The sequence below is a fragment of the Gobius niger genome (genome assembly GCF_951799975.1).
Source record: "Gobius niger genome assembly, chromosome: 16".
Classification (NCBI taxonomy): Eukaryota; Metazoa; Chordata; class Actinopteri; order Gobiiformes; family Gobiidae; genus Gobius; species Gobius niger.
The window spans coordinates 23,320,515-23,333,434 of record NC_136867.1 but is presented as its reverse complement, the minus strand read 5'-3'; the positions used below and the strand labels follow the sequence as shown (position 1 = coordinate 23,333,434).

The 12,920-nt window shown below is 40.2% G+C and overlaps 1 protein-coding gene across 1 annotated transcript; it reads right to left on the bottom strand.

Annotated features, from left to right (window-relative positions):
* Positions 1 to 6,597: 6,597 nt before the first annotated feature.
* gng2 (guanine nucleotide binding protein (G protein), gamma 2) lies at positions 6,598 to 11,828 on the bottom strand. Its single transcript, XM_079574166.1, has 3 exons — positions 11,751 to 11,828; positions 8,151 to 8,264; positions 6,598 to 7,123 (listed from the first exon to the last, which is right to left on the bottom strand). The coding sequence occupies exons 2-3, from the start codon at positions 8,235 to 8,237 to the stop codon at positions 6,995 to 6,997; spliced, it is 216 nt and encodes a 71-aa protein (XP_079430292.1). The 5' UTR covers positions 8,238 to 8,264; positions 11,751 to 11,828; the 3' UTR covers positions 6,598 to 6,994.
* Between the last annotated feature and the right edge of the window lie 1,092 nt (positions 11,829 to 12,920).

Here is a 12,920-nt window from a genome sequence, read left to right as displayed (position 1 = left end):
AAAATATTTCTCATCAAGAACCAGAAACAGAACAGTATACTGTATGTGCAAGATTTGCAAATTTACAATATCGGGTTCATCTCCCATGTCAAGACGTGTAAAATATGAGGAATAATTTGGGGGAAAATTGTGAGTAATTGTGGCAAATATATAGAAGCAAAAATTAGAGGGGAAATGGAAAAACAAGAAAAGATTGGGGTTAAAATAAAAAATAAAAAATAAATTGTACAATAGGAAAAACGGGGCAAACATTGGGCAAAAAAAAAAAAGGCCAAAAATGACGAGACAAATAATTTGAGCTGAAACAACCAAGTCACTTCCTTTAATGCTGCCCTGGACCAATGTCATCAAAACTTGAATCTAGGGTTCATTTTTTCGGTACCAGTAGAACCTAAACTTTCCTTACCAGACTTACAGCCTTACTTTCCCAGCATGTGTTTGTCACATTTTTGTTATTTTTTTGTTCACAGCCTATAGGCCAGTGCAGAACCTGTAGTTTATGAATATATGTGTAAGATCTGTGTGGGTAAAACACAGATCTTACCCTCTTCAGGTTGGTGAAGAATCGGTGCCTCAAGGACTCCTATGGGGTCATATATCAAGACAGGTGCTAAACAGAGGCTGCCAGCTGGAAAATAAAATATGCTACTGTATTTGTGGGCATGTGGCACCTAATTTACCTCTGGAAATCACCAGGATTACATTTTTAAAGCACCAAATCTGCTATGTAAATGAGAGAATGATGCAAGTTTTAACAAAAAATGCTACTGCTTTTGCACATGAGCAAACGAGCCCCTGGAGTCTTAGCATCTCATCAGTCAGTCAGTGCCTTTTGTAATGCTACGCGACAGTGCCCTCTGCTGCACGGAAGCAACATGTTTTATTTATATTCATTGATTGTTATAGAGGTGGGTAGCTCTCAGTTACATTTGCTCAAGTACATATGTTTGAGTAACTTTTTGAAGAAATTTTACTTTTTAGAGTAATTTTATCAGACGGTGCCTTTTACTTCTACTGGAGTAAATTATAGTATCTGTATTACTTGAGTGAAAATAACTACATTTTCCACCAAGTAAATATTTCAGTGGTAAATGCTTCATTTTGATATATAAAATACGTACGTACTTACATTAAATAATACACCAAAGGTTTGGGAGCAGCGCAATTTCAAATCTTTGTATGTGTTTATTTGTTATTCATTTGGCTGTTTGTTTATTTATTTATTCATGTTTGTGTATTTGTCTGTTTGTTGATTTGTTTTTTCATGTATCTGTTTATATGTCTGTGTATTTGTTTGTGTATTTGTCTTAATCTCGGTAGGGTTTTCCTGGTTAAATAAGGTCAAATCAAAATTAAATTAAAATGACATCAATAAGGCTCTTAGCTGTGAGCATATATTGCGCGTCTCTGATTGGTTGAATTAATGATATACAGTGACGTTTTTATACCATGGTAGAGCGCCATTGGTTAGATGTTTGGGGCGCTGTTCCTCGCCGCCAAGCACAAAACTACACATTTATGAGGCTGTTACAGCGGTTACAGCACAAGATGAACCAGGCAGACAAAATGACACGCTCCTTCACCTCCGCTCCCCCTCCCTCCAGTGTAAAAACACCTGTACATAAGAAAGTTATGATTTTGCTCAACCTTTTATTTTATTTGCCAAATTAATAGCCCTAATAGGCCCTTGATGGACCAGCCGCCACTGACCTCCGCTCACTCTCACTGGTACAGGGTCTAGTAATCGGAGCAAGACTTTGAGGAAGTCTTGTACCACATCTTCTTCAAGGGGGTGAGAAAGTCTGTTGTCTGCTGTTTTCCCAGATGGTCACAAATCATGTTTACTATGTCTGTCTTGTAGCTGGGTTCGAGCTTTAGTCCCATTACCATCATGTCTCTCGTACCGGTCTCACATAGATGCCTGGCAATGGATTGGGCCACTTTCTTCACAGAGTAGAGGTCTGGAGACACTTGGATGTCTAGTGTACTCATTCTTTCCATCAGCGGCTCAATGAGCTCGTTGGCAACTTTCTTCTTATCCTCGTGGCGCATGCCCTTGAGGCGCCTGTAGAGACACTTGCACACCTCATACACTAGGACCTTGCAATCCAGCTTTTCCCATCTGTACAGGCTCCGTCTGCTGGCCTGGGTCCAATGGTGCGGAGAGTGATTACTGCGTGGAGAGGGAGGTCTCTCAGGGGAGGGTGTCCTTTCCGGAGAGGAACTCTTTTCTTTGGGGTCTTGGTGGAAGATTTGGACGAAGGCAGGGACTGTTGGTTCTTCCGTCTGTTTCATGTGCGTGCTCTCCCCCTTTGCCTCCTCGTCCTGAAGTCCATGTCTGCCTGAATGGAACAGTTGGCGGACAGAACAAACTCTGTCCCTTAAGTGGTTAGCCGCAACTCTGCAAAAGATATCCTCCGGTATAACAACCCGGCCGTCCTCAATTTCGCTACTGCTCAAAACGCTGTTGACTGTGTGGGTGACCTCACAACTGATTATTTTGAAGAGCTTAGCATCGGTAGATCCAGCGACTGACATAAAGCTCTCAGTAAGAGAATTATGCAAGCATTTCTCGACTGCCTCCTCAGATACAAACAGGGCTATTTGGTACATTTCTTCACTCACAGACACACTGGAAATGAGTTTCTCCAAAATGCCTTTGGCTAGAACTGTGATCATGTCGAAACACATCTCTGCTGTTTTCTTTCGTGCTTCTAATCTGGAAATGTCAGCAGCCATCGTTTCTTCAAACAATTCCATCAGCAATGGCAAAATCTCCTCTGTAGAAACATCACACATAAACTCATCAAGAGGCAACATATTAATTTGGTCATATTCTTCCTCTGTCATGGCCCAAGCAGAACTGTTTATGTCCATTTTGGGGCTCTGTGTGTGATCCTCGTGGTCGGAGAGATCGGTGTGATCTATTTTAGTCACAGGGGAAGTAACTCTGTTCTCCTGGAGGCTGGGCGCAGGTATGTATATTTCCACGACTGGAGTGCTGACTGTGGCTATGGTTGGTTCTTTCTCCTGGTTCACAAGCCATCCATGTGGAAGTGTATTTCTTGCTGAGTGGAACAAACGGCGGACAGAGCGAACTATGTCTCGCAAACGGTTATGGGACATTTTGGCAAAGTTATCCTTGGGTATAACTTATATGTTGCTTGGTGTTAGCATCATACTACACGCTAACGCTAGCTACGATAGACGTTTTTTCCGCCTCTGCTGAACAATCTGCTGTGAAAAAGAAACCATATGGACCAGGGTTACACTTGGCCTAATGTGTATGTGATAAATAACTTCATATTCGTGTTTACACTCACAAACTTCCGACACCCTCGTCGAGTAAACAGGAAAAGGAACGAAGTATGTTGTACGTTAGTTCATGCTGGTCCCATGGCAACGCGTTCTTGTCATATAGCTAGGCATTGTGGGATTAGCAGCAATTGTATTTTAATGGAGATTTTAAAATCTAAAATGCTGGAGTTATTGTTCACATTAAAACACTTGGACACCACAGGGAGTTAGGTGTATTTACCAGCAGTAACTCAGCAGCTACCAGAGCTGTTCCATGGCTTTTTATACTGTTTTTATCCAATGTTAGTCTATAGAAAATGTATGCTAACAGCTGTAAAGATGGCGGATCTCCTTGGTAACTGTGGATTTTCCCGAACTCTATAGATATTATTATTTTTATTTTATTATTTTATTATTATCATTATTATTATTATTATTATTATTATTATTATTATTATTATTATTATTATTAATAATAATAATAATAATAATAATAATAATATTTATTTTATTTTTTTCTATGGTAAGCACGAGTGGCTACGCTAGCAGGCAAAGATAAAAAGTCTTCGGAATTAATAGTAAATGATGTTGGATCCTTACAGGAGAAAAAAGAATGTCTTGAATTTTTTTAATTTATTTTTATTATTATTACTATTTTTTTACATAAATATGGTTCATGTGTTCTCACTTGTGTCCTAATAAAAGATTGAATGAATGTTGTTTGTGCTGCAGAAGTAAGCGTTAACGTGATGATCTTGATTACGCTTAAAGGGGGAGTATTATGCAAAATCGACTTTTTCAAGCTTTACATCATGTTATTATGTCATTCCCTCATTAAAAACATGCCTGAAGTGTTGCCTTGGCACATTCACGTATTTTTGAGTAATCTATAAAAACTCTGATGGCGGCCATTTTAGGGATAGCTTTGCCTGAGTCCTCCTAGGAACGCCCCCACCTCCTGGAGACGCCTCCGAGCTTTCGTCACCAGCCGAGTAACCAACCACTGCTCCTCAGCAGAACCCCCTCCCCACTGATGCCACAGACAGCGTGTGGAGGGGGCGTGTCGGAAAGAGTCAGAGGTTCTTAAAGAGACAGAGGCCTATTTCAAGACATTCGCTACAGCCATTTTGAGAGAGCAATTTTATACAAGGCAGTTATTTTAATTTACTGCATTTACAGACCAACAGAAGGTTTCGTCATCATTGTAGTGTGCTATAGACTGGTGCTATGTGATTGAAAAAAGCATAATACCCCCTCTTTAAATATCAAGTGTAGCTCATGCATAATATTCTTATCGCTTAATGACAGATCTAATGCATAATACTCTGTTGTATTAAAAACTATATATATTAATCAATGTGTTCAATTGGTCTGCAGATTACTAAAATTAATGTTGGCCTACGATTTTGCACTGCATAGTAATTTATCACGTTGAGGGGAACGAAGACTATGATGATTTGATTGCAAGATCTGCACTGCAGTGGTATCGCCAGTAGATGGTGGGATTTAGTAGCAGATGTGCAGATGACACTCGGAAAATTAGAATATCCTTCAAAAATGAATTCATTTCTGTAATTTAACTCAAAATGTGAAACCTATATATTGTTAGCCACATAGCATAATTGCCTTAGTCATTTTGTATTGTTACAATGGCAATAAGAGAAAACCAATGTGTTCCCTAAAAAACGTCTTTATTCACGTTTTCCAAAAACAGTGCTATCTTGACCATAATTCAAGTGTCACTGTATTGTAATAAATGTGGTTGCAACTTCATGGTGGCCAATTCATCCCCCAGTTATGATTAAAAAGTTACCCTTACCGTCAAGTCACATATTTGTTACCTCTTATCTTGACAAAGACATAATCTACCAGTTCCATCTTAGAAACCTGCTCAAAAACACGCAGAAATGAAAGACACCAGGAGCTCTTTGAGAATTCACAGCACAGCACAGTTTACTTGTTATTTTATAGAAACTGTATAAAGAATGTTGTATCTGAAGGAAGTGATAACATAATTCCAGAGACAGAATCAGAAAGGTATTTGTAAAAAGGACTCACAGAGTGTCCTGTAAAAAGTCTTCAACTAACAAAAAGGAAAAAAGAAATCAACATCTTCAATAACCACTGGACATCTACAGGAACATATTTTCTGGGTCGGAGGGAAGAAATTGAAATTCACACTTAAAAATAATCTCAAAATCCCGTGAGATGGTGCAGCTCACGGACTATTTAAACAAAAGTCCAACAGAAGCGCAAAATATTCCCATCCTAACCAGGCGCATGTTGATAACCTTTTGTATATTGTGGGAAAGCTCATAACTCAAAATCAGAGAATGAGGTGGAGGCAGAAAAAAATGAGTAAGGATTTTACTTGAGTGAGTTTTGACCAACTAGGCCTGAGCATTTCCAAAACTGTTGCTCTCGCTGAGTCTGTCAGTGTCTGTAAAAAGAGGAAACCGTTTTGATGCTGCGACAGGTGACATTTATGGGGAGATGCTGTATTTTCTGCTGAAAATACAATGCTGAAGAGGGAGCTGAGTCTATCTACGTTCCTACCCTCACCTGTGGTCATGAGATCTGGGTCATAACCGAAAGGACGAGATCGCGGATACAAGCGGCCGAAATGAGCTTCCTTCCCTTCGAGATCGGGTGAGGAGCTCAGTTACCCGGGAGGAGCTCGGAGTAGAGTCGCTGCTCCTTCACGTCGAAAGGAGCAGCTGAGGGGGCTCGGGCATCTGTTTTGGATACCAGTGTCCATGTCCAGGCATGTCCTATTGGGACAAGGCCTCGTGGAAGACCCAGGACACGCTGGTGGGACTATGCCTCCGAGCTGTCCTGGTGTCGCCTCGGGGTCCCCCCAGAACAGCTGGAGGAGGTGTGTGTGGATCAGTCTGGGCATCTCTGCTCAGACTGATGCCTCCACGACCCGGCCCCGGATAAAGCGGAAGAAAATGGATGGATGCTGTATTTTGAATATTTGAATATTTTAATATTTATATAAAGGACATTTTCTCTCAAAATTTCAATTAAAAAAATGTACTGACTTAATTGTACTTTTAACACATACAGCATAAAACATCCAAAGCATTTTCTCAAAATTATAAATAGTATAAATGATACTATAGAAACACCCCCAAATCAGTATTCACACTATTAGATCTATTAAATAACATGGCTGTTAGTCTAGTGTGTGGGACTTAAAGCCGGGTTCTATTGATGCTCAGATCTGGAAAGCTCGGTGTCCTCTGATGCCTCACATCGAGAGGCTATAATCACTTTATCATTCAGTAAGGTAAACTGGTAAACAAATGTTTACCAGTCCTTTTTTCTATCTTCTCCCAAATTCTCCTGGAAGTATTCGCCAACTCCACTGTAAACTGAATCTTAATTTTCCCATACAATAAAACCGGAAAGCCCCATTCGCACAGCATTCAAATGTACCAACATGCGCCTGTGCTTTAATGTACACGTAATAACTCTGCGAGACACTTGTTGACTCTCAGTGCGCCGCGTCTCGCTGCCGAAACTGCCTCCGTCCGTCCCGTTAACATGCTTTCAGACTCTCTTTGCAAACAAGCGGAAAGGCAGTGGCCGTCGCGCCCTCTCAACCTAAATCCAGGTCATTTCTTTGTCCGAAGGTTTCGAAAGTTCTTCCCCAGCCTCGGAGCATGTTATGGAGGAGGAGCGGGCGGCGCTTTTACAGGATGGAGCAGAAAAACTTCTTCTCCCTGAACGGGTTTTCGGACGCGGGGACCGGAGACATCAGAGGGTCCTCTTTGGCGTGGGCTTCACAGTACGAGAGCAGGTCGGCCGCCGCTTTGGAGACCTGCGAGAAACAGCAGATACTGAGATGATGTTTATCCAGTGTGATAAAGGCTCTAATGTCTCTTTTTTATTCATGTCGAAGTTATTATATTCAAGTTTGATGTTGCAAATTATTATGTTAATCTTTAGACTCAGGCTATTATAGTATCTTTCTGCATCAATGAGAATGAACGGTACAGTTAATCCTAACCCTTTCCCCGCCTTAACCAAGTCATCACATTTCTGCCACTTTTTCATCAATTTTTTGTCTTTTTTGTCACTTTTTGTCTCTTTTTTTCTCTTTTTTGTCAGATTTTTGTCTCTTCATCACATTTTTGCCACTTTTTGTCAAATTTTCATAATGTTTTGTTTTTTTTTCATCACTTTTTTGTCTCTTTTTTTTCTCTTTTTTGTCACATTTTTGCCACTTTTTTGTCACATTTTCATCAATTTCTTTTTTTTTCTTTTTTCTTTTTTGTCTCTTTTTTGTCACATTTTTTTCGCTTCTTCATCACATTTTTGTCAAATTTTCATCATTTTTTTGTCTTTTTTTCGTCACTTTTTTCTCTCTTTTCTTTCTCTTTTTTGTCACATTTTTGTCTCTTTTTCGACGCATTTTTGCCACTTTTTCTTCTAATTTTCATTTTTTTTTAATTATATTTTTTGTCAATTTTTTGTCTGTATTTCATCACATATTTGTCTCTTTTAATGTGCGTTTTCATCTTTGTTTTCTTCTCGTTTTTGTTCCTATTTTGACGCTTTTATCAAGAAGCTTTAGACTTGCAGAGAAAAAGTGCTCGGTTCAGGTGGGGGTTAAGAGGTTAACAGATTTGTGATGAAGACGAGACGCTGGAATAAAATTTAAGAAATTGGAAAGCATTACATTGTCATAAATCTAAATGGGAAATTATTATAAATGTTTTTTTCCAATATTGCCCAGCCTTAAGCACAATAATGATGAAGCGCAATTGAATAGGCCTGCAGTTACTGTAATGACAGCTCACAGTGGTGTGCACAAAGTTGGGCCCCTAATAATGATGAGGCCCCACCTTTATCCTGTCGATGTTGGCCTCCATTTTGAGCTGCTCCACCAGTTTACGCGCCTGTGCGATGCCCGCCGTGTTGTTGGTCGCCATTTGACCGGTCTCTCTTCTCTGGCTGTGCTCTGGGGAGGGAACACAGGGGAAAGTAAATTATTTAAATCATCCCTGTAAAGAAAAGGGATGTCAGAAAATACCACAGCTATTTAACACTGTCACGCTCACTCTTCCATCGTTTATAAACAGAGACATCAGGTGGGAACAGATACAGTAGTTACTTTCATCACCACAAGAGGGCAGTGTTGTGCTGTGAAGTGTTTAGAAATCTGGAACTGTTTATTCCTCTCATCATGTCACATCTGCTTTATGGACATTTGACCAGTACATATAGTGACCTACATTCAGTGAGCATTACCTCATCTGTTCCTTTAAGATAACCAGTCATCTAATCTATGGAGATGTCCCTGTCCATGGCGTCTTGTGTATCTGCTGTATATGTACATTTTATCTTTGCATCTCCACAATTTAACCCCTTAACTCCCACCTGAACCGAGCTGTGAAAAGCTGTGAAAATAGCAACAAAACTGAGACGAAAACAATGATGGAAATGTGACAAAAAAGTGAGAAAGCATTGATGACACAGTGGCAAAAAAATGAACAAAAAATGACAAAAATGTGACAAAAAAATTACAAAAATATAACAAAAATGTGATAAAAATTTGACCAAAAAATTACAAAAAGGCGACTTCTTCTTCTTCTTCTTCTTCAAAAATAAAAAAAGAAATTGACAAAAAATGGACCAAAAAATGACAAAAATGTGACAAAATGTGACCAAAAAAATGACAAAAATGTGCTAAAAATTTGACAAAAAAATTACAAAAAATGACCAAAATGTAACAAAAAATGGACAAAAAATTGATTAAAAAAAAAATGGACGAAAAAAATAAAAAAAATGTGACAAAAAAAATGACCAATATGTGACAAAAAACATTACAAAAATGCAATGAAAAAATTGACTAAAAAAATATAAAAATTTGGCAAAAAATGTGATTAAAAAATTGACGAAAAAATGACCAAAATGTGACAAAAAATGACCCAAAAAATTACAAAAAAGTTGCAAAAATTAGTTGAATACCCAACAAAAAATGATGGAAAAAAATCTGATGACGTGAGGAAAAAGTGTCATGGTCTGCTTTCTGTTGCCCTGTTTTGGTTTGTTTTCTTGTGTTTATGTCCATGGTGTTTTATTTTGACATGTTCTTTTGCTCTGTTGTGATTTTCTGTTTGACTTCCCTTTCGTTATTGCCTGCCCCGCCCTAATGTGCCTCACCTGTGCCGTGACAAAAAGATCCTCTCGGTTCAGGCGGGAGTTAAGAGGTTAAGATTACTTTGACCATTACATCATTCGCTACATCAGTCTGTGTGTATAAATACTGCGTCCTGGTCACCTGTTCTCTCCAGTAAACACTTTGAAAACACCCGTATGTCAAAACCATCATGAAAAGATAACATTCAACTCAAGTCCAACTCCCGTCCTGAATGTTTCCGGTGGAGCAGAGGATGTTCTGGCCTGTGTAACGTTAGCGCACAAAGGTAAACTAAATGTCACAGCTTAACCGAGGCCTTTCCTTATAAAGACACTCGGCTCCAAACAACTGTCAGAGGTTTACAAGTGTTGGGACCAGGGGCGGCTTGAGCTCCCTCTGGGACTGCCAAAGCACTCCCGAGGATTTTAGCCACTGAATCATTGGAGAACTAGATCTCTCTACACACATTCCTACAACATCACTGTCCAAAAGAGTTGGAGAAACAATTCGTTTTCCGAGAAGGTTCATAAAAGTGACGTCCAGAAGGCATGAGGGAAAACTCTGGGGAAGAAAAGCACGGAGGCTGAGAGACATTTAGCTTCTTTAGCGCCTGCTCCTCCCATTGAGACTGCAGGTCTATTCATTCAACTCCAATGATTCTAGAGCAGGTTTTGACCATGTTTTGCAGTTTAGTAGTAGTAGTTTAGTTTATTTGGGCACTTTTTTCCCCTCAAAATTTCTCAATCATACAGTTAATGGAAACTCAAAGGGAGTAGCCTGAAGCAAGAAGCTTATAAGCCCCTACCACTTGTTCACTTAGACATTACTTTTACATTTACAGCATAAAAACAGTCCTTCCTGTGAATCCTGTGTCAGTTTCGAAACACAACTATATACCTGTACATGATCGTGAGTTTTTTATCGTAGTGTAGTTACAATTGTCAACATACAATCAGCAGACTTAGCTTACAAACTCCATCAACAAGTCCCCACCCAGCTGCCCTGACTAGTTGACTTGGTGGATGATGTTTACCTCCTATACTGTGTGAAGTGTTACAAAGACGAGGCGTTATGTGCCTGTCGTGAGGGGAGCATCCATCGCTAACAGGTCCAAGTCTCGCCTACCCTAAGTTACAGTTGTTTCTGCAGTTTGTTTTTATCTTTCACAGACAAACCATTATACTGACAAACAAATGAAAAAGTTAAGAGGCTCTCTATGCAAAAAGTTGCAGAGAACAGTTTTACTTACATTAAAAGAGTTCAATTTCCTTAAAGAGGGTGTATTATGCTTTTTTTCAATCACATAGCACCAGTCTATAACACACTACAATGATGACGAAACCTTCTGTTGGTCTGTAAATGCAGTAAATTAGAATAACTGCCTTGTATACAATGTCTCTCTCAAAATGGCTGTAGCGAATGTCTTGAAATAGGCCTCTGTCTCTTTAAGAACCTCTGACTCTTTCTGACACGCCCCCTCCACACGCTGTCTGTGGCATCAGTGGGGAGGGGGTTCTGCTGAGGAGCAGTGGTTGGTTACTCGGCTGGTGACGAAAGCTCGGAGGCGTCTCCAGGAGGTGGGGGCGTTCCTAGGAGGACTCAGGCAAACCTATCCCTAAAATCCCATCAGAGTTTTTACAGATTACTCAAAAATACGTGAATGTGCCAAAGCAACACTTCAGGCATGTTTTTAATGAGGGAATGACATAATAACATGATGTAAAGCTTGAAAAAGTCGATTTTGCATAATACCCCCCCTTTAAAGGGACTCTACGGAGTTTAAAAATGTTAAAATTATGCATTTCCCTCCACCTACACGTTCCAGCCATGTCCTAATGTGTAGAATGAGCTCAGACCTGTTCACCACAACTGCCCCTAAAATCCTGCACTGTCTGTGTTACTTCAGTCCGAATTGTCGTCATGCACAAGCTTAATATAGAAGGTGCAGCTACACGTATGACCTGAGGTGGCAGTAGTGACTATAAAATGGCAAACTTGCATCTAGACCCTTTAAAAGATAGATTCTCTGACCACAGGAATGGGCGAGTGGTTCCTTGATGAGTGTTATGTTGTTTAACAGCCTGAAAATTAAATGTTTTGTGAGCAGAAGACATCAGCACCCCCAAAGCCACCCCGAGGACAAAATGGCTGACACGCCGCTGGTTGGGACGAAGCTTTTGTCGTCAATGTGTCATGGACAGATCACATACAGGTCGTTTATGGGCAAAACAAATCGAATTGGGTTACCTTTGATCAACAGTCTGAATGTGGCCTTAGTTTCTCTAATGTCTCTGCCTCTCACCTCAGTTCCTGTCTCTCCTCCTCTGGGCTCCTGCCGTGGCTTCAGCTTCGAGTGTCCAACCCCTCGCTCTGAAAAACAAAACAGGAAGAAACAAAGTCACGATTGCAACCTTTTAAAGCAGGACAAATCCCACATTTCCCGGCGTAATGCACTGTAGCCTCCATCGACGTAACATTGGGTTTACCGCGGGTCCTAAAGTTCTTATGAGTAAACCTGAGCTTTTGTCTTTGCATGATTCGTTTGATATATTTCTAAGGCTTCACAACAAAACGGTGTCATAACAATCAGGACACGGGGGAAAGGGATGCAAAATGTCAGCGGAGTTTCCCGGAGCGTTGGAGATCGATCGTTCTGTGTCAGGGGCAGAGAACACCTGTCCCACCCAGAAGGGGAGAGAGAACAGACGGCAGCGGGACGGGGGAGGACACTGGGATCAATGATTATTAATAAAAGAGCGTCAGTCAATGCAGCAGTCAAGTTGTATATCAGATAGTAGAATCTCTGCAGACTTGAGGTGGTCCAGCACACACTTCTTCAGCTAAAACTGGTCCTGAAAGCTGAAGAGATTAACTAATGTTGTTCTCAAGAAGGTTCCTCAGACGACTCATGAGGGAAATGTCATAGAGGTGGTTCACATGTGCAAACGATAGGGCTGGGATGATCCTCTTTTGTCACGATCCGATACGTATCACGATACTCAGTGGCCGATCCGATACATATTGCGATACAATAAGTGGGGCCTAATTAGGATAAGTAATATACTTACCTTAAAGGGACAATAAGGAGTTCCAGCCATGTCCTAATGTGAAAATGAGCCCAGACCTATTCACAACAACTGCCTCTAAAATCCTGCACTGTCACTCAAAAAGTTAATTCGTTGTTAATTCGGGTCCGAATTGTCGTCATGCACGAGCTTAATATAGAAGGTGCAGTTACACGTATGACCTGAGGTGGCAGCAATGAGTATAAAATGGCCAACTTGCATGTAGCCCCTTAAAATGTGTAAAAAGGCACCTGTCCAAAGTTTATAAATAAAATGCCAAAAAAAAGTGCATTAACACAACATTTAACAAAGTGCTGTTACTGGCAAAAAAGGACATTGATAAAAATGTCTCCAAACACAAGTATTGAAAGTATTGTGATACTTAAATAAAGTATCGATGCTTGGTA